The sequence below is a fragment of the Littorina saxatilis genome, linkage group LG11, assembly GCF_037325665.1.
Source record: "Littorina saxatilis isolate snail1 linkage group LG11, US_GU_Lsax_2.0, whole genome shotgun sequence".
NCBI classification, from domain to species: Eukaryota; Metazoa; Mollusca; class Gastropoda; order Littorinimorpha; family Littorinidae; genus Littorina; species Littorina saxatilis.
Window position 1 is genome coordinate 23,196,225 of NC_090255.1, and position 22,500 is coordinate 23,218,724.

Here is a 22,500-nt window from a genome sequence, read left to right on the forward strand (position 1 = left end):
CTCTCTCTCCCTCTCTCTCTCTCTCTGTCTCTGTCTCTCTCTCTCTCTCTGTCGCTCTCCCTCTCTCTCTGTCTCTCTCTCTCTCTCTGTCTCTGTCTCTCTCTCTGTCTCTCTCTCTCTCTCTCTCTCTCTCTCTCTCTCTCTCTCTCTCTCTCTCTCTCTCTCTCTCTCTCTCTCTCTCTCTCTCTAAAGAAAGACATATAGAGTGCCTCCGAGCGTGTGTGCGTGCGTTCCTGCCAGACTACCTGTCTGCTTGCGTGTGTGCGAATGACAGACAGGAAGAAGACACAGAGAGACAGAGACGCAGACGGAAACACATATATACAAAAAGAAAGTAAGTTTGCCACTCACGAAGGTACTCCTGTCGCGGGTAGTTGTATCGAATCATCAAGACGATGACGACGATGGCGATGATAAGGACGATGACACCACCCACAACACCAATCCACCAAAAGCTGGGCTTTGCTGCTTGCACCTTATCACTCACTGTGGGCATAACACATAAGACATACGATTATTTATTGTCCATACGATACAAACTATGCATGCAAAAATGTGGCTTGACTGCTCTAAAAATTAGATACATGAACACAGCAACAACAAAAACAGAAATATATTCGACGTGCAAGGAAGTAGCCTTTACAAGACTCTCTCGTCCTGTCTTGACAAAGTGCGTGTTGTGTTATGCACGGAATTTGGCCTTGATGCCTGCTGCTTTTTTTGTGGATATTTTATTCTAGGGTGTTAACAAAGCATATTTACTGTAATTCGCCGTTTGGCTTTTTTATGAGCTTTTGGATGATATGACCAATTGCCCCCATAATTTTAACTAAGTATGTACCTGGTTTATCCAAAACCTTCAGCTTCACATCCACAGTCACGTTTCTCTTGCCAGAGTCAGCGTAGGCCCCGTGAAACACTTTGCACCGGTACTTTCCCATCACGCCCTCCACTTCCTCTTCTGGTCCGTCCACCCGGATGGAGAGAGTCGCCATGTTGTCTTCGATCTTGTAGCTGTAAGGAGTGAATATTCAAGTTCAATGAACTTGGTCAAATTCTACTAAGGTCACAGACGGGGAGAACGGGGGTAGCATGTTCGATTCAGTACGTAAACCTTATTTGCTATGTGAGAGACGTAACTATACTGAACTCCAAAAGAAACGCAAGTTAAGAGTTATTTAAGGTTTTGTTAAAATTCATGCACTAAAGGTGGGTTTCAGGTGAACATTCTGCACGAGCATGAGTTAGCATAGTGTCCTGCACGTAGCCTGTGAAAATCACGTGTGCAGCGCCCAGAGTGCGCTCTCTGCAGCGTGCTGAAGATTGAGACTGTTTTTCGCTCGCGCAGCCCACACAAAAGCTGCCAGACCTGATTTTTTTCGTTAACAGTACTCAGCTCACACAAGGAACAAAAACCTGTCTCCGTCCACTGTCTGAAATCAGCCATTTGTACAGTAGAAGCATGCCAAGACTGAGCGCCATTGACCGGGAGAGAGCAATCGGGCGATTGCAAGCTGAAAATCGCCCAGCTGCCATTGCAAATGTCATGGGCGTGGCAACCTCGACCATCTGTCGTCTGTGGACCCGATTCCGAGCCAGCGGCAGCACCCGGGATGACGCTACAAGCGGACGACCTCGTGTGGCTACTGCTCGCCAGGACCGGGTCATCTACCGTCAGCACCTGCGCCAACCGTTCCTCCCGGCTACAGAAACCTCCAGGAACACCGTCAACCGCCTGGTGCGCTCCATGAGAGACAGATGCCAGGCCCTTGTCAACACCAATGGGGGACACACGCGTTACTGAGCCTGGCGATGAGAACTTTCTTTCGGTAACGTTTTTTGTTGGTGACAATCAAAGACCATTGCCCCGAGATGCTTTGTACCAATTTTCGTGAAATTCGTTCGATTCGATCTCCTCAAAATGAAATGCCAAAGAATGAGATTAAATTTCTTAATCTTGCGTTTCTTTTGGAGTTCAGTTTATATGAATAACTGTTGACAGAGGGGGCTGTGTTGGGACACTAAACACACTAATGGTGTTGTAACTGAAGCAATACCCTGATGAATAGCGTACTTCTTACTTAGGCTTTTCATTCGTTCTCTTATTTCCTGTTCAGGGGACACATATCCAATGATCGTGTTGGAAAAGCTCCGTAAACTGGTGTAAATAAACATTTTGTTCATGGGAACCAATCAAACTAGAGTATAATGTAACATAGTAGAAACTTTACTTTGATAGCAAAACTAAAATGCAACAAAAACGCGTATTAAAACAAAAACAAAAACCGGTAAAATACCTCCAACAATCCAATCAACTCAAACTACGACAAATCTGGGATACCAAACTTGCCTTTTACCTGTAGGGGGCTTGTATAGGGATGGCGCAGGCGCATTGTTTCAATCATAGACACAGACCTTAAATCCTACCTGTACGGGTGCATGTGAAGAGAGGGTGCGGGCAGTTCCTGGTCGTTGAGGTACCAGGCAAACTTGGCCGGACAGCAAGGGTCAGAGGTGGTCTTGACCGTCAGGTGCAGCCATTTGGTCTTGCCCAACTCCACCTCCATCGTCTTGTTTGGCTCTGACACGATTTGCAGCGGATCTGAAAAGAACGAGCGAGAAGGATTAACTTGGGTTGTAAAACCGATAGAATTGATTTATTGACGAATCTGGGATTGCGTTAGTCACTGTTTTACCGAGTAACGTTTACAATTAGGAATCCTAACTTTTGAACCTGTGTATACACGCAAGCACAAGACCAAGTGCGCACGGAAAAGATCAAGAGAGGTTTTACTTCTCTGATTGTCGAGAAGGCTCATTATTTGAGTGGATGGATGGATGGATGGATGGATTGATTGATTGAATGGTTGATTGAATGATTGACTGATTGATTGATTGATTGATCGATTGATTGATTGATTGATTGATTGATTGATTGACTGACTGAATGATTAATTGATTGATTGATACAACAAGTTTAATATAATCTTTAATTTTAATCTGTCGTATTGAGTTAAGTTCTTGTATTTGGGAGGCAGGCTTTACAGAATGTTTGTTTCAATAAACCGTGCTTAATTAAATGTGACCCTCCACCACGGAATGAGTCGCATGTCACCTTTGCATGATTTTCATATCTTTACATTTTCCTAAAGAGTTTGTTATGCTCTATCCAGTGGTGAAACCCGTTTTAGAAAAGAGCGAAAACTGTTTGAGTTATAAGCCTGTGACTAAGGTGACCCTCACACTGTTACAAGACACTCCCCGGACTTATATTAAGCCTAGCGCAGAACCGCGCGAGGTGACATGCGACTCATTTCGTGGTGGAGGGTCACAAATGTGTTTGTTATTGTTGCTGTTGTTGCGTTGTTGATAGATTGATTGATTGATTGATTGATTGATGTAATGCTTGACAGATTGATTGACTGGTTTAATGATTGATACATAAAAAAACATCCAAAAATGTAAACAAAAGCAGAAGGGAACAACTTTAAGTATCTTACCGATGACAGCCAGATAGCCGTTACCAAACGCATGGCCTCTGGAATTACTGACGTTGCACTGCACACTCATGACGTCATCTTTCGTCACGCTCAGAACGGTAAGTTTGGTCTTGTCCTCGCTAAAAGAAAAATGTCCATCTGGCATGGACTCTGTAATAGATAAAAGACGTACATCATTAATGAAGTAGTGTTTGGTGCAATGTGTAAAGGACGCTTTGGAACGTTAAATAACAGTTCTCACCCGCTTGGAAGCATTCCACACATACGCAAATCCCTCCCGATTTCTATGCGGAAAGGGGGGTTTGTTTTGTTTTATTTTATTAGAATTATTGTAAAGGGGACTTTCATTAATTTCGAAATCTACCTAATTTACGAAATTACACTTGAGCAAAACGATTCCCACTATGCACATGAAGCAGTGCAGGCTGTGGGCGTTTGGTAGGAGTCAAAGTGGAAGAATTCTCTCATCCCATGCACACGACTGGACACCTATTTTGTGCTTCACATTTACATGATTGTTTCCCGGAAGGAAGGGAAGAAGGAAGGAAGAAAGGAAGGACAAATGGTTTATTCTTTCAATGCTTAAAACGACAGAAAAGAGTGCTTAATTGGGACAACAATAAACCTGAAATTTAGCCAAATTTGCATTAACAAATGAAATATGTGACCCTCCACCACAGAATGAGTCGCATGTCACCTTTGCATGATTTTCATATTTTTACATTTTCCTAAAGAGAATTTTATGCTCTATCCAGTGGTGAAAACCGTTTTAGAACAGAGCAAAAACTGTTTGAGTTATAAGCCTGTGACTAAGGTGACCCTCACACTGTTACCATACACTCTCCGGACTTATATCAAGCCTAGCGCAGAACCGCGCGAGGTGACATGCAACTCATTTCGTGGTGGAGGGTCACATATGTATTAATGCGTGTGGGGGTTCTTTCTTATCCTCTTCATTACCTATTGGTTCGCCGTTGATCATCCACTCAGGGGGGGCTAACGGTTGTTCCAGAAAAGCTCCTTTGGCCACGCACGAAAATGTTGCGTCACTTCCGGTAGGGGCAATGATGATTTGTGGGCTTTCCTTCTCGAACAACGGCCGTGCTGAAAACGATCAACGTGTTGCAAGTAACAGTAAAGGCGGAAGAAATGCATCATTTTTTGGAGGCACAAACTATTTACGCAAAGAACATTCAGCGCAAAATTAGACCTAATCGATATCACTACATATTTGAGGCACTGGCCAACAGAGATACAAACATGCACGCAAAAAGGCAAATTTCCATCTGATTATGTAACTTAAAGACACATTAACAACATGTTTGTCTGGTCACTTCTTACAAAACAAAATCCAAGATCGAAGAGATGAACAGATGAAAGAACGGACATCCAGAAACTCGATCTCCTTCACCATCCTCCTCACTCCCCACCATTTCCCTGGAATGTCAGCATATGTGTCGGAAACTGTCTAGATTATAAAGGATGTAACACAATCGCTAAACCAAACTTGCATGAAGTCAATGCCAAACTCAGCCGAATTATGTAATTTTCTTTAAATGCGCAAATAAAGAAAATAGTGTGTGTGTGTGTGTGGGGGGGGGGGGGTCGACAGTACTGGACGACATGCTATTTGAGGCTTCTCTGTGCAATGGATGTTCTACTTACCAGAAGGAAAATGGAAATTCTGAAAGTGTTTTGCCGAACTGTAAGTGAACTTACAAGGATCGTTGAGGAAGGTGGAGGCCTTAGGCTCTTGTGTGTGTGTGTGTGTGTGTGTGTGTGTGTGTGTGTGTGTGTTGTGTGTGTGTTGTGTGTGTGTGTTGTGTGTGTGTGCATGTGTGTGTGTGTGTGCGTGCGTGCGCGCATATGTGCGTGCGTGCAGGCGTGCACGAGTGCAGGCGTGCGTGTGTGCGAGTTCCAAGCTGTGCAAGAACTCACAAGTAACGTTGAGGAAGGTTGAGGCGCGTGCACTCCCCTTTCTGTTCTCGGCCTCACAGATGTAGGTGCCCTCGTCATTGTCGGTCAGCCTGCTGATGGTCAGTTGGTGTGACAACTTCGACATGTAGATCCTCCTCCCCGTACCGTTGATGATGGTCGTGTCCTGCTCTCCGTCTCTCCACCTTATTACTGGTTTGGGACTGAGTAACAGAAAAATATGCCTTGGAGAATTGGTCCAGTACAAATAAAAAGCCAGCACAACCTTAATGTTCGGAATGTTGGCAGGCAGGTGCAGATTTATCTCTTCACGGTATTGCTGGTTTAGGACTGAGTAACAGAAAAATATGCCTTGGAGAATTGGTCCAGTACAAATAAAAAGCCAGCACAACCTTAATGTTCAAAATATTTGGCAGGCAAATGCAGATTGGTCGAAGAAAATGTTTTCTATTTTAATTAATTCATTTCAATGGACAACACATTATTTGTTCTTGTTTTTCAAGTCCAGTAAAAAAAAGAAAGCCAGCACAACCTTAACGTTGAACATCGTTGACAGGCGGGGGCAGATGTGCCACAGAAAATGTTCCCATTCTAAGGAATTCATGTTAATAAAGTTGTTGTTCCTATTGTGTGTGTCAAAACTGTCATTACATTTAGTCAAGTTTTGACTAAATGTTTTAACATAGAGGGGGTAATCGAGACGAGGGTCGTGGTGTACAAGAACAAGAACAAGAACAAGAACATGTATGTGTGTGTGTGTGTGTGTGTGTGTGTGTGTGTGTGTGTGTGTGTGTGTGTGTGTGTGTGTGTGTGTGTCTGTGTCTGTGTCTGTGTCTGTGTCTGTGTGTGTAGAGCTAGAGCGATTCAGACTAAACTACTGGGCCGATCTTTATGAAATTTGACATGAGAGTTCCTGGGTATGATATCCCCGGACTTTTTTTCATTTTTTCGATAAATACCTTTGATGACGTCATATCCGGCTTTTTGTAAAAGTTGAGGCGGCACTGTCACACCCTCATTTTTCAATTAAATTGATTGAAATTTTGGCAACGCAATCTTCGACGAAGGCCGGGGTTTGGTATTGCATTTTAGCTTGGTGGCTTAAAAACTAATGAGTGAGTTTGATCATTAAAAATCGGAAACTTGTAATTAAAATTATTTTTTTATTAAACGATCCAAAAACAATTTCATCTTATTTTTCGTCATTTTCTGATTCCAAAAACATATACATATGTTATATTTGGATTAAAAACAATCTCTGAAAATTAAAAATATAAAAATTATGATCAAAATTAAATTTCCTTGTCGGTTCCTGATTCCAAAAACATATAGATATGATATGTTTGGATTAAAAACACGCTCAGAAAGTTAAAACGAAGAGAGGTACAGTAAAGCGTGCTATGAAGCACAGCGCAATCGCTGCCGCGCCAAACAGGCTCGTCACTTTCACTGCCTTTTGCACTAGCGGCGGACTACGTTCAGTTTCATTCTGTGAGTTCCACAGCTTGACTAAATGTAGTAATTTCGCCTTACGCGACTTGTTTTGTTATTGACGTAACTGACCTATTTTTTTTTCTCTCCGCTGTTTCATTTTCCGGAACCGTTAATGATGGTCATATCTTGCTTTGCGTCTCTCCAAGTTGTTACTGGTTTCGGGCATTGTTATAAAGAAAATTGTCATAGAGATAAACTTTCATTTGCTTTCATCTCTTTTCATGGATCAAATATTGTTCGCTGCATAACAAGGACAAATGCCACCCGGATATATCATTGTTTTCCAGGTTCAAGTTTGCTCTGAGAAAACCAGCTGTAACTGTAGTTTCGCAGTGGATACTTCCGTAGCCTTGATAACTCTCGAGTGCAGCGATTGTGCTCGCCGTTGTCCAAACCAATATAATATCCTTACAAATACAATACCGATATAATCGTTCATGTAAATTCTTGCGGCATCTGTCTTATATTAAACACACACACACACACACACACACACACACACACACACACACACACACACACACACACACACACACAAAGGTCACTTCCCCCTCCTAACCCCCCCCCCCCCACCCCCACCCCCTACTGCGTCGCTTGTACACTCTCACGCATCGTTAAATATGTAATTATTAGGACAAAAGCCGGTATTGATGACAAGCCAATTGGGCAATCAACTGATTACGTTAAAACTCTTGCGAGAGAAAAAGCTGTCAAACGAAGTACAAGCCAGTCAGTTGATGATTACATTCCGGTATTTTCAGATGTTTACCGGTATGATACCGGAAATTTCCGGTTTAGGTAAGGCCCGTATTGTATAATTGGTATTGCGTTGATTAAAACTACAAAAGAACGATCACTCACTTGCCACTGAAGAAACATTCGATTGTGACTTTTCCCCCTTTCTCGGCAACGATGTGACCAGTCGATCCCAAGACTTCAGGTTTTATGTTTGTTACTAGGAGAAAAGACATTTTTTACAGTAAAAACAAGGGAACAGCTTGTTGTTCACAGAAGACAAAGTATCATAATCACGTTCAGTCCATGCATCGAGAAAAGGCAACATTTTAAATCATGATTTTGAAACAAGATTTGTTCCATCCTATGTTAACCAATGAAATGAAAGACATGTTTGAAAGTAAACAAAGTCAATGTGAACAGTACTGGCAGCAGTAAAATAGTTAAGGCATAATGACAAAGTGTGGAACAGACAAGTATAAAGCAGTATGAACAAACTATATTATTTTTGACATATTTTATTTACGTTCTTTTAATTGTGAATGTCAGAAAGGAAGTCAGCCAGTCATGCAAAAATAAGCGGTCAAAATATAACATACTAAAAAAAAATAAAAAAATTTAAATAATAGCCAAACATACAGTGTGGGCCTACAACCGTTTATGTTGTAGCACGCCTAAAATCTATTTCATCGACATAGGGAAATTCCACTGGTTCACCTCCATCACAACAGATGCTACAGTTTTCACAAAGTACCTTTGTTTTGTTCCACCTTGAGAGAGATGTAAGGAACGGAAGCCACAACCACGTTGTCTAGTTGGTCAGACTGCGCCGCGCATGCGTAGTTGCCCCCAGCATCTGAGCGCTCCGCCATGGTGATGTAAAGTGTACCTGTTGCAAAGCCATTGCATTCATTACGTCAAACTGCAATGTCTTTCGATCTGTAGCGTTACTATTGTATACATGACATGAAACTCAAATGCCATTGGTTTAAAACAAATTATTCAGATAATTGCAAATAACAATACCGCATACAATCAATTAAATAAATGGAGCACCATTAACAAGCTAAGCTTATAAACGTGCTCTTAAAAGCAATATAATATCTGATTTGGCGGACGAATAAACTCGAATGTCATTGTGTTTTCCGTCCTTGATACATGTACCTTATAAATTACTGTGATTAGGCGTCCACCCCACCCCATTTGTTTTATAATAGCAGTAGAAGCAGTGGTGGTAGTACCAACTCAATCTGTCTTTAAAGTGACCACACACACAAATGTACAGACAAATAGTACAGACAAATAGTAAGGAGAAGATGCGAGAGAACACGAGAGATCAGAGAAATAAGGTGAGAGCTCTCAAGTTAACACGATACATGTATCTTATACATTTCCGTGATTAGGCGCCAACCCCACCCCATTTGTTTTATGATAGCAGTAGAAGTAGTGGTGGTAGTATCAACTCATTCCGTCTTTAAAGTATTGTACAGACACATTTCCAGACACATAGTAAGGATAACATAAGAGAGAAGATGAGAGATCAGAGGATTAAGGTGAGAGCTCTCAAGTTAACACGATGGGACGATCGTTCACTTTATTACGCACTACTACCGTAAACTACCTGCCCATCCCCCCCCCCCCCCCCCGCCTTTTTGGGCGAAATTGGTGCAAAAGGGGGGTGGGCGTTCACAAGGTAGTTAACGGTATACAAGAGGGCTTCGTGCCAAAAGAAGCACTTTCACAGATAAAAAATATACTTTTTTTACCAAATGCGCTTTGTCCAGCTAGCGCTGTTCATACGGCAAGGCATTTCGTTTTTTTCAATTTCATTTTCATTAATTTATTGTCCTATCGCTAGGAAATTCGGGTCGCTTCCTCCCAGTGGAAAGCTAGCGACAACAGAGTCGCGCTACCCAGATGTAGGGGAAGGGCTCCTAATATGGACCACCTCCTGTTATGACAAACTAACGGCGCTAGAGCGCTCAAAAAAGTTTTATTCGCTGAATTCACCCTCTCTGGATAACTTGCACATGTCAAAACAGTTGCACAAACAGAAATCTCAAAACCGTTAGGCTTTTTCTCTTTTTTTCATTTTTGGCAGCGTTCACTCTAAATTTGCTGCCTAAAACGGACTCGTTTCTGTCCACAGCCAAAGCTTTTATCACACAAAACTTGCTATATATATGACAGCTAAAACAGTATTTGTTACATTTTAGCAGTGTTGACCCCGAGTTTCCACTGCAAACAAAAAATAATAGCAAAATCTCAAAGTATGTGCGAGTCCCCTAATATAGACCACCTTCAACAAATCGAAGAAAATAAAAGCTAAATGCTATTTTCATTAATTCATTAAGAAGCTTGCTGGATATAACCTATAACTAGCCCTCAAGATTTAAAAAAAAAAGCAACAAAAAGTCTTCTTTTCGTGGAAGTTGATAATTTCCCTTATTTTCACTCTGTTTTTGATAATAGCTTCTTTAGTTTTCTGGTGTGCTTCAAATAATGCTCTCATCAACCCGAAACAGATAAATCTAGAGCATATTTTAATTAGGCTGACTTGTACACAAAGTTGTATCATGTTATTTTGAAATATAGGGGGCTTTTTACTGTGATTCATGAAGGCCGCTTCACTGGTCCATATTAGGCGCCCAGGCTCCTAATATGGACCCTTTGTGATTTTTTTCTGTATTTAATTTTTGCTGAATGTCTATCAAAGCTATTTCACTCTAATTAGGCCTAACGGTTAACCTAAGAGAGAAGGACTACCAAACACAAAATGAAACTTCTTCGCAAGAAAACAAGCTAGTTATCAGCATGAAACAAAAAGTGGTCCATATTAGGAGCCCTTCCCCTATGCGTGTTTTGGTGTAATCAGCCACTTACAACTTTTGGCAGAATGACCGAGGTGGTTTACGTGCCACAGTGGTGACACGGGGGTGGAACATGGATACAGTCTCTGTGTCTGCACATACAGTTGACCCGTGTCCATCCCGGCCCGGATTCGAACCTGCGACCCTAGGATCATAAGTCTAGTGCTCTACCAACTGAGTTACTTGACAATGAATGGAGCAAGCATTCTCACCATTGACGTCAATGTCCATACGGTTATTGCTGCGAATCTGGATCTGGTCCTGGTTGCTCTCGGTCTTGTAGTACCAGGAATAGGTGCCCAGTGGAATGAAAGTCGGTCTGTCGAAGCAGGGCAGCGAGATCCCACCCCCCTCTGGTACTGTGAAGGTCTTGGCGTTCTTGTCGTCATTGTCGAATTTTGACGTCACTGTTTAAATGCGGACAAGAAAAGTAAGTGAGAGATGTGCGGAAAACAACGACAACACAAAAGAATTAAGCGGAATCTAAATACGGAAACCAATAGTAGGAATACTTGGAAGTTTAATACGGAAACCAACAGTAGGAATACTTGGAAGTTTAATACGGAAACCAACAGTAGGAATACTTGGAAGTTAATTATGGAAACCAACAGTAGGAATATGCAGAATCTAAATACGAAAAACAACAGTAGGAATACTTGGAAGTTAAATATGGAAACCAACAGTAGGAATACTTGGAAGTTAAATATGGAAAACAACAGTAGGAATATGTGGAATCTAAATACGGAAACCAACAGTAGGAATACTTGGAAGTTAAATACAAAAACCAACAGTAGGAATACTTGGAAGTTAAATACGGAAACCAACAGTAGGAACACTTGGAAGTTAATTATGGAAACCAACAGTAGGAATATGTGGAAGCTAAATACGGAAAACAACAGTAGGAACACTTGGAAGTTGATTATGGAAACCAACAGTAGGAATATGTGGAATCTAAATACGGAAAACAACAGTAGGAATATGTGGAAGTTAAATACGGAAAACAACAGTAGGAATACTTGGAAGTTAAATACAAAAACCAACAGTAGGAATACTTGGAAGTTAAATATGGAAAACAACAGTAGGAATACTTGGAAGTTAATTATGGAAAACAACAGTAGGAATATGTGGAAGCTAAATACGGAAAACAACAGTAGGAATATGTGGAAGCTAAATACGGAAAACAACAGTAGTCATGTGGAACCAGTCTAATTGCACAGGAGCATTGGAAGAGTTGCGCCCTTTAAAGCCTATCGGACAAACTTTGGGACTGAGTCAGTAAACTAATACGGTGAAGACGATCAAAACTGAGCTCCTGTGTGCATTTTGTGCACTCGGTATGACGCCCTTTTATTCGAAGACATCCAAAATCCAAGCTTACATTTCACTGACGCCTCGATCACTCGTCTGGAGCGATCACAGGCCACGTTTTTCTTTTCTTTTTCTTTTTGCCAGTGGTCAAATCTGGTATGGGGATCATCGCGAAAACCGGCACGGTTGGCCTAGTGGTAAGGCGTCCGCCCCGTGATCGGGAGGTCGTGGGTTCGAACCCCGGCCGGGTCATACCTAAGACTTTAAAATTGGCAATCTAGTGTCTGCTCCGCCTGGCGTCTGGCATTATGGGGTTAGTGCTAGGACTGGTTGGTCCGGTGTCAGAATAATGTGACTTGGTGAGACATGAAGCCTGTGCTGCGACTTCTGTCTTGTGTGTGGCGCACGTTAAATGTCAAAGCAGCACCGCCCTGATATGGCCCTTCGTGGTCGGCTGGGCGTTAAGCAAACAAACAAAATAATCATCGCGAAAATCGTCTATTCTCATTTCACCCACCTCTCTGTCTGACCTCGACGACGTGTGAGAGAGAGACGCCATACTGGTTGCTGGCTCGACACTGGAAGTAGCCCTCGTCTTGCCGCGTGAAGCCGTGAAAAGACAGAGTCCCATTGTCCGGGTGTTCCGTGATGTAACCATGTGTAGGTGATATGGATGATCCATTCTGTAACCACTGCAGTCTGCAAAGTGAAAAATAAAATAAAATGAGCAAGCGCGGATGTCTTAACCTGTGTTTCCGTCAACAAAAATCAAACTCCTGCGAATACCTGCGGGCGTGTGTGTGTGTGCGTGCGTGCGCACGTGCGTGTGTGTGTGTGTGTGTGTGTGTGTGTGTGTGTGTGTGTGTGTGTGTAAACTCCTGCGAATACCTGCGCGCGCGCGTGTGTGTGTGTGTGTGTGTGTGTGTGTGTGTGTGTGTGTGTGTGTGTGTGTGTGTGTGTGTTGTGTGTGTGTGTGTGTGTGTGTGTGTGTGTGTGTAACAGAATTTAAATATATTTGAACAGAAAATCTGAAATAGCTAACTCTCAATTCGAAGTGTGTGTGGGTGGGGGAGGGGGGCACTGTACTCACGTGACATTGTGACCCCAAGCTTCACAGTAAATATCAAAGCTTGAGCCCTCTGACTTGTACATTGTTGGCTGCCTTTGAGGATCGATCACATACGGGGGAGCTTGGATATTGAAATCTGTATGGACAAAACAAAAAACAGAAACTTTAAGGAACGGACCTTATTCCGTACACGGCCATGTTTTATTTATGGATATATAAGAGATGAATAAAGTTAATCACAGCCAGCTAAAAAAACCACAAAAACAGAAGCTTTAAACGGAGAGGAGGGGGAGAGAGAGAGAGAGAGAGAGAGAGAGAGAGAGAGAGAGAGAGAGAAGAACAAGAACAAGAACAAGAACATCATTTATTCTTCAGGCCTCTAGCCCCTAGAATAGGGTCGTTACAAACAAAAATACAAGTCAAAAGTACATACAGCGGCAAAGCAACACGAAGATACAAAACTAAACACATACAGCGGCAAAGCAACAAAGATACAAAACTAAACGTACACGGTAAAGTAATACAGTCACAATCAGTCGTCTTGAGCTATGTTTTCAGTAAACTCCAGGCGAGTTTTTAGAGCAATAAACAAGTAAATGCTTAATCTACGAATATCAGATGATGAGCCGTTGCGGAGAATATTCACAAAATTTAATGAGTTATATCTTGTATTTAGAAACTTAGCCCTGGCGTTTGCATACAATGGACAATCAAATACAAAGTGCTTTTCGTCTTCCACAACATCACAGAGCTTGCATAAAATATTCCTGTCCCTTCCAAATGTTCTTCTAAAACACGAAGCTCCAATAGGCAACACACCCAGACGCAATTTGGTCAAACAATCGCGGAAACATTTTTTGTCAATGAAATCAAAGTACTTCTCACTTTCAAAAACTGTTTTGAATAATCGGTAGTTTTGATAAATGTCATTACTTATAATGGAACCATTCCATTCCTGCAAATACATATCAGCCATTCTCTGTTTAAATAAAGAAATAAATGTTTTTTCACACCCCACCCCTTGTTGCAACCAAACATATCCAAACCCCGTGCTAAACAATGTATTCTTTACATGTGTTGCCCAGCATGTTTTACCTCGCTCGTCCAGGTTTTTTAACATTAAGTATGCCTGTCTGGGAATTCTGGATATATCTAGTGTCAACAGCTTCAGCCAATATTTTATGCACCTTACTGCACTGTTGATGTACAGAGGGTAGCGTCCCAGTTCTCCATACACAAACTTGTTGGATACTTTAAGAGGAACACTTAAGAACCTTTTGCATGCAAGTGTGTGAACCTTTTCTATATTGTCTAATCTTTGGAGACCCCACATTTCGGAAGAGTACATTAATATGGATTGCACCTGGGAATCGAAAATTTTGAAAAAACAACTTTTGGAGATATCATTCAGTTTTCTAACGTGTCTAATACAGTCAATGCATGCTCGCCTCCCTTTCACCGCTAAAAAATCAACTCCCCTTTTCAAACTCATTTTTGTAGTAAACACAAAACCTAAATAATTATATTCATTAACAACATCAAGCAATTTTCCATTCAAATACCATTTTTCATTCTTACCCAAAAACCCCCCTTTTCTAAATACCATACATTTGGTTTTATCAATGTTAATGTTTAGGTACAGTCTTTTACATGCATCGTTTAAAACATTAATCTGCCTTTGTAATCCCAGTGCTGTGTCAGAGAGGAGAGCTAGGTCATCCGCAAAAAGAGAGAGAGAGAGAGAGGAGGGAGAGAGAGAGAGGAGGGAGAGAGAGAGAGGAGGGAGAGAGAGAGAGAGAGAGGGGAGGGAGAGAGAGAGAGGAGGGAGAGAGAGAGAGAGGAGGGAGAGAGAGAGAGAGAGAGGGAGAGAGAGAGAGGGAGAGAGAGAGAGGGAGAGAGAGAGAGAGGGGGAGAAAGAGAGAGAGACAGAGAGAAAGAGAGAGAGACAGAGAGAAAGAGAGAGAGAGACAGAGAGAAAGAGAGAGAGAGAACGAACGAACGAACGAACGAACGAACGAACGAACTTTATTACTCAAGGATGGAGATTTTAGGCTGACGCCTAGTCTTACAATCTGTCCCTGCTGAAACTAAAGATGTATTAAGATGGATACAATGACAGAGAGAGAGAGAGAGAGAGAGAGAGAGAGACAGAGAGAGACAGAGACAGAGAAAGAGACAGAGACAGAGAGAGACAGAGAGAGACAGAGAGAAAGAGAGAGAGACAGACAGACAGAGAGACACAGAGAGAGAGAGAGGGAGAGACAGATAGAGAGAGGAAGAGATAAAGGAAGAGAATATAATGAACAAAATTGAGCTCGTAAGACTATATATCAATACCAATAATGAAAACTTTACCATACGACAAACGCAAAGATTAAAAGAGAGAAAAGACAAATAACAGACAGAGACAAGCACAATGGTTAACAGACAGATCAACCGACAGACAGACAGACAGACAGACAGACAGGCAGGCAGACAGACAGACAGACAGACAGACAGACAGACATACAGGCAGGAAAATAGAAATCGACAAACCAACCAAGATACAAATAACAGTAACAAGAGCAATAACCCAACTCTCAGAATGACTACCGCCACCCTAAACTCCATCATTATCACAACCATCAAGACATCCACCACCACCACCATCACAACAACAACAACAACAACAACAACGTACAACAACAACAACAACAACAACAACAACAACAACAACAACAACAACCACACACAAACACACACACACACACACACACACACACACACACACACACACAACTTAAAGGCTCAGTCCTTCCCGTATAAACAGATCTGCTCACTGTCTCAGACCTACCCAGCCTTTTACATGAGATTTTTGTTTGTTTGCTCAACGCCCAGCCGACCACGAAGGGCCATATCAGGGCGGTGCTGCTTTGACATATAACGTGCGCCACACACAAGACAGAAGTCGCAGCACAGGCTTCATGTCTCACCCAGTCACATTATTCTGACACCGGACCAACCAGTCCTAGCACTAACCCCATAATGCCAGACGCCAGGCGGAGCAGCCACTAGATTGCCAATTTTAAAGTCTTAGGTATGACCCAGCCAGGGTTCGAACCCACGACCTCCCGATCACGGGGCGGATGCCTTACCACTAGGCCAACCGTGCCGGTTTTACATGAGATAAGACCATCCCTCCACTTGGACACATACAGTTTATTAAAAAATCAACATCCGGGCTGCTTCCTGTACCGATTTGGAATCTTTGACGATTTCTTTACGCAAATTGACAAAAATTAAAAATAATATTTTTTTTATAAATAAATGAATAAATAAATACATGATAAAAAGAAATAAAAATTGCCACTCTGCAGGGGAAGCGACATGGTGTTGATTTTTGGTATGTGTCCAAATGGTGGTTTCCCCCCTAAGTAAAAGCCGGAACAGATTTGAGATGGTGAGCAGAATCGCTCACACGAGAAAAACTGAGCCTTTAAACAGCCAGTAGCTCAGTTTGTTATGTATACAGAGCACTGGACTTGTGATCCAAGGGTCGCAGGTTCGAATCCGGGAAGGGACGGACACGGGTCATCTTTATGTGCAGATTTAGAGACAGTATCCATGTTCCACCCCTGTACCGTGTCACCACTGTGGCACGTAAAAGACCTCGGTCATTCTGCCATAAGTGCAGGTGGCTGATTACACCTAAACACGCATACACCTGGGTAGCGCGACTCTGTTGCTGAGCCTTTCCACTGGGAGGAAGCGACCCTAATTTCCCAGCGATGGGCGGGACAATAAAGTAATGAAAATTTAAAAAGTGAAACTTACCCATGCGATTACTCTTTGGCCAGTACTTGACACTCGCGCTGTCGGTCAGCGAGACACACGTCATCAACAGGACACAAAGAAGCCGCAGTTCGGCCATCTCAGGAGTTTCCTGACGAAATGTCGAAAGCTGGAATTGGAGAGAATAACAAAAGCATGAGATTGTTTGTTGGTGCCTTTCTCGTAAAATGGAGGAGGGTTGTGTGTGTGTGTGTGTGTGTGTGTGTGTGTGTGTGTGTGTGTGTGTGTGTGTGTGTGTGTGTGTGTGTGTGTGTGCTTACGTGCGTGCGCGTGCGCGTGCGTGCGTGTGTGTGCATGTGTGCATGTGTGTGTGTATGTGTGTGTGTGTGTGTGTGGTGTGTGTGTGTGTGTGTGTGTGTTTGTGTGTGTGTGTGTGTGTGTGTGTGTGTGTGTGTGTGTGTGTATGATTTAGCTTATTTTCTGCTTTCATTTGATTTTTGACAATTTGTTTTGTTATGTCTTTTGTTAGGAGATCAAAACTGAACATTTTTGTCATTGAGAAAATGTGTCATGCTGCCTTAGGCTACCAGGAGAAAAGGACAGGAAAGAAAGAAAGAGAGAGAGAGAGAGAGAGAGAGAGAGAGAGAGAGAGAGAGAGAGAGACAGAGACAGAGACAGAGACAGAGAGACAGACAGACAGAGACAGAGACAGACAGACAGACAGACAGACAGACAGACAGACAGAGACAGAGATGTACTGGCAGACAAACAGACGAGAGAAAGAGAGAGAGAACCAGACAAAAGGGAGACAACAGCGACTCCTATAATGCAGTGTGTGCACACTCGCTTTTGTTGCGCATGTGTGAAATTGTTTCTCCCTTCTTTTTTTTTTTTTTTTTTTTTTTCTTTTTTTTTCTTTTTCTGGTGTATTACCGTAAAACGTTACCAAATAGTAAAGTGAGTTCTCCCTTCTGAAACAACCCTTACTTTACTTGCACCCAACTTATGAGGGGAAACTGCAAACAGTAAAAGCAATCTAGTATGCACCTTCCACAGAAGGAACGAACGGGCAATACAATAATGACTTCTAAACAAAGGCATGCCCGCTCGTCTAGGTCTAAAATAGCAAGCGTGAGAACACGAAGCAGAAGGAAATGCAGACAAAGAAGTGAAGTTGAACCTGAGTTTTTTAATCCGGAAATTTCTCGTACAGACGAAACGAACCGGCAATTCCGATACGGACTTCAAAACTGAGGCTTGCCCGTTTCTCTGCGTCTTTAAATGGAACGCGTGTGAGAACGAGGAAAACTAGAGAACTTTTAAAGGGAGAAATAAAGTTGAACTTGAGCTTGTTATGCGCAGCAACTTTCTCGTACATGTACCGTCTACAGAAGAAACGAACTAGCAAAACTTATAATGACTTTAAAACAAGTTCAAACAAAGAAGTGAAGTTGAACCAGTGCGTGTTATGCATAACTATTTCGTACATGTACCCTCTATAGAAGAAACTGATAAGTAATACCGATAATGGCTTAAAGACAGAGGCTTGCCCGCGTGTCTTGGTCTAAAATGGAAGACGTGGTAGCACGAAGCAGTAGAGAAATTCAACCAATTGAAGTTAAAGGCACAGTAAGCCTCCCGTAAACCATCACAGATACTGTCAGGCTTTTACACAGTACAAACACCCTTTCATTTGAACGCTCACCAAACGGGAACATCCTAGGTGCCCTACGTAAAGAGCGAGGAATTTTCAAAGAATTAATTTTGCGGAATGAGTGTCAGAGACAATCGGACCGTGGTGCGTTTTGGCGCTAGACCTAACTTTTAAAATCTAAATAATAGATTGACAGCTTGTTACAAAAACATTCTTAAATCATAAAAGAATTATTTTTTCATCTAGACAAGATCAGTACAATTCGAAGTTTTGAAAGTTTGAAAAAAGAAAGCCCGGAAGCAGGGTCACACAAGGTCGTGAATCTCGTAGCCGACGACGGTTTATACCTATCGCCAGTTCCTCTGAACAGTCAAAAGCCATCGCTAGAGTTCTTGTGAACCACAGCCGTTTGTTTCGTGCTATTGCAGATAAGCTCACAGCGAGTCGCATTCAAATTACTAACTGAAAACTACATTGTGAAAAAGGGAAACGGGATCACACGGGTTCACGATGGCTCAGGGGTAAGATAAACCACGCAAAAATAAATTCTTTGAAAATTGCTCGCTCTTTACGGAGGGCACCTAGGATGTTCCCGTTTGGTGAGCGTTCAAATTGAAGGGTGTTTGTACTGTGTGTAAAAGCCTGACAGTATCTGTGATGGCTTACGGGAGGCTTACTATGCCTTTAAACTTGACCGTTATGCCAGCGCGTAACTTGAAACCGGTGGTTCTGTCGTGCATTGCTTTGTCTGTTTGAAGGGTTGAAATATGTGAAAATGGAAAATCAGGACAAAGGCGTTAGGGTCCAGGGGGTCGCAAGATCCCCGGCGGGGTCAGCGGGTGGCGCGGCCCCGTGTCGCAATATTAGAACATTTTATTGAGCAACACATTTTAGAGCCACCACATGCAAGGAACTAGAAAGAAAAAACAACTACATAGCTTTAAAATGTCAAAGCCCGAAAACGTGTCTGGAAGCCAATTTCAAAATTCGGGATTCCGGATGTAAATTTTCATCCCTGCTTTTCTACTGAGTATTATTCAGGAAATGTAAAGTCGATTTTGTAGTGTATGTGGGCCAATATCTACTTATTATGACATCAATATAGGCTTCTCCACTTGACCTAAGATGGAGAGTGCCGTCAGACCACTAGTATGACAACAAACCATCATGTAACCTTGTTTCACCGTCTGAATAATTCACAATTGAATCATACAGACGAACCAAATAAATGACAACGATGAACTTTAGATGTAACGTCCTGAGTGACAGCAGTGGACATGTTTTGATAAATACTAGAGACCGTAGACCACACTCTTGAAGGTCTCTGATATTACGCTACCAAATTAATGTCGATCTTTGCCGTGCCTACAGAGTTTAAACACGGGGCTGCTTTCAACATCTACCTACGCGTATAAGGCACCAACACAGGTCATAAGCACAGACTGAAGTGTATACTTCCGCCTTTGCGCGTCTTTATTTGAGCATGCGTATCTACACGTTACACATGTACTCAGTGACCGGAATTGCATGTTTAGCAGACTGACACGTACACTTGTAATAGATATCGATTTAAATAATTTGCTGTCCAATAGTGTACGAAGAAATATGCACGCACGCACGCACACACGCACGCACGCGGTCACACACACACACACACACACACACACACACACACACACACACACACACACACACACACACACACACACACACACACACACCAGATACATTTCCTTTTTCTTATTCGGCACAAAAATACAGGAACAGTTATTTTTGAATCAATCCTTTAAAGAAATGTTTGCGACAAAACAGCCCCAAATCATCATCAGAACAACAAGAAGAGCAAACGCTCGATCGAGTCACTTTCGCAGTTCTGAATATTATATGAGGCATCAGATGGACAGGAAGAAATTGCTATTCACAACACAATGAGTCACGTTCACATAAAATTTGAGCCCGGTCACTTTTATAGTTTCCGAGAAAAGCCCAACGTTAAGTTGTGTGTTGCCGAACAGAAAAGGCTAGTTATCTCCCTTGTTTTTCTGATAACGTTCGTAAAAGGCTACAGATGTAAATACTTTGATGTAAAGAATAATCCTACAAAGTTTCAATCACATCCGATGAACTTTGTCAAAGATATAAAATGTCTAATTTTTCCTTTGACGCTGACCTGTGACCTTGAAAAAGGTCAAAGGTCAACGAAACCATCGTTAAAGTGTAGAGGTCATTGGAGGTCACGACTAAACAAAATATGAGCCCGATCGCTTTGATAGTTTCCGAGAAAAGATATAAAATGTCTAATTTTTCCTTTGACGCTGACCTGTGACCTTGAAAAAGGTCAAAGGTCAACGAAACCATCGTTAAAGTGTAGAGGTCATTGGAGGTCACGACTAAACAAAATATGAGCCCGATCGCTTTGATAGTTTCCGAGAAAAGTCCAACGTTAAGGTGGTGTCTACGGACGGCCGGCCGGACGGCCGGCCGGCCGGACAGACTAACACTGACCGATTACATAGAGTCACTTTTTCTCAAGTGACTCAAAAAAACCATAACTTCCGAAGAAATCTTTGCAGCCAGGAAACATTTAAAAGAATGCTGTGATTTTAAAACTCTCTCATACTTAACATATACAATCATTTTTGGACAGAGGACATAACTGATTCCTGAGAGTATCCGTGCAAGCAAAGTGTGTAACATACATGATACACAGATCATGGGAGACAATCCGCCCCAGATGTAATGTACATTATGCAGAGTAACTTCCCTGCCCTTCTTCCGCCATCACGAATAAAGAAGCACATGTCATGAGAACTCGGTCTTGTTGAATCAATGTCTGACCACAAAATGTCACCTCCAGCCCAGGTTACCCACAGTCAAACGGCCTAGCAGAACGAACAGTACAGACTGTCAAGAACATCCTCGACAAGGCCAAGACGGATGGTCACAGCGCATTGCTCAGCATCCTTGAATACCGCACCACCCCGGTAGATGGACTGGCATCACCCGCTCAACTTCTTATGGGCCGCCAGCTGAGAGCATGTCTTCCCTCCACCAGCCACCATCTCACACCCAAGACGATCGACCCCAAAATCGTCGTCCAACGCCGACAGCATCTACAAGAGGCCCAAGGTAGACACTACAACTGATAAGTCTGCCCACCCACTACCATCTGTCGACAAAGGCGACCAGGTACACGTCCAGCTGCACAAGGGCGACAACTGGCAACCCGCCACCATCACTTCCCAACATACTGCACCACGCTCCTTTGTGGTACAGACTCCTGACGGAGGCAGCTACAGAAGGAACAGACGCTTCCTGCGAGCAGCGAAGACCACCCCTCCCATACCTCATGACCCGGCAACTCCAACACCGGTAGCAGACACCCAGCCGACTCCCCACTCTCCAAAGCCGGCCAGCCATGACAACAACCATGACTAGAAGCGGCCGTATCGTGACTAGCTGCTCCAAAGAAGATGGACCTCAAGAAAACATTCACATACACAAACAAGCATACGCACTCACACTAGGAAGTGACCCAGAGACTCAGGTGAAAGACCCTGTGAAGTGAAAACAGAGACACACAAATAAATAAGCATGCACACATAACAGAACAAATACAACAGAACAAATACCATAAAAGGACTGCAAAATCAATGTTATTACTCACCAGCAAGACGAAAATCGTTTCTTTCTAGCGCACAGTCGATTGGCAGTATCCAATTTGTTATCTTGTTACAACGTTAACGTGGGATTGTTTTTTCCGTCTTGGTGTCTTCTGGTTCGTTTCTGAAAAATGTTACACAGTCGACAATTAGCATCCGAATCATACTTTTGTAACTATAACTGGTGAGAATCAAATACACAAGAATTGTACGTTTAATTATTGACCAAAACAAACGTTACATTTACTAGCACGTCAACCCAGTAGTCTTTGAAGCAGACAGACGGACAAACACTCAAGATACTCGATCCTTATGATACAAACACTTAAGATACTCGATCCTTATGATACAAACACTTAAGATACTCGATCCTTATGATACAAACACTTAAGATACTCGATCCTTATGATACAGAGCTTGTTTTTAATCCAAATATAACATATTTATATGTTTTTGGAATCAGGAAATGAAATAAATTTGGATCGTTTTATAAAAAAACATT

At 42.4% G+C, this 22,500-nt stretch overlaps 1 protein-coding gene across 3 annotated transcripts in view; it reads right to left on the reverse strand.

Moving 5' to 3' along the window:
- LOC138980045 (neuroglian-like) overlaps window positions 1–22,500 on the reverse strand; it is a 29,985-nt gene that overhangs the window by 3,732 nt on the left and 3,753 nt on the right. For all 3 annotated transcript variants that reach the window (XM_070352836.1, XM_070352839.1, XM_070352838.1), the window contains exons 2-14: window positions 22,004–22,122; window positions 16,725–16,851; window positions 12,933–13,047; window positions 12,360–12,541; window positions 10,747–10,941; window positions 8,419–8,553; window positions 7,791–7,884; window positions 5,439–5,638; window positions 4,461–4,604; window positions 3,501–3,650; window positions 2,428–2,602; window positions 842–1,014; window positions 352–486 (exon numbers count right to left, since the gene is read on the reverse strand). In XM_070352836.1, coding sequence (XP_070208937.1) covers window positions 352–486; window positions 842–1,014; window positions 2,428–2,602; window positions 3,501–3,650; window positions 4,461–4,604; window positions 5,439–5,638; window positions 7,791–7,884; window positions 8,419–8,553; window positions 10,747–10,941; window positions 12,360–12,541; window positions 12,933–13,047; window positions 16,725–16,821 — 1,795 coding nt within the window. In that variant the 5' untranslated portion in view covers window positions 16,822–16,851; window positions 22,004–22,122. The remainder of the gene's footprint in view (window positions 1–351; window positions 487–841; window positions 1,015–2,427; window positions 2,603–3,500; window positions 3,651–4,460; window positions 4,605–5,438; window positions 5,639–7,790; window positions 7,885–8,418; window positions 8,554–10,746; window positions 10,942–12,359; window positions 12,542–12,932; window positions 13,048–16,724; window positions 16,852–22,003; window positions 22,123–22,500) is intronic.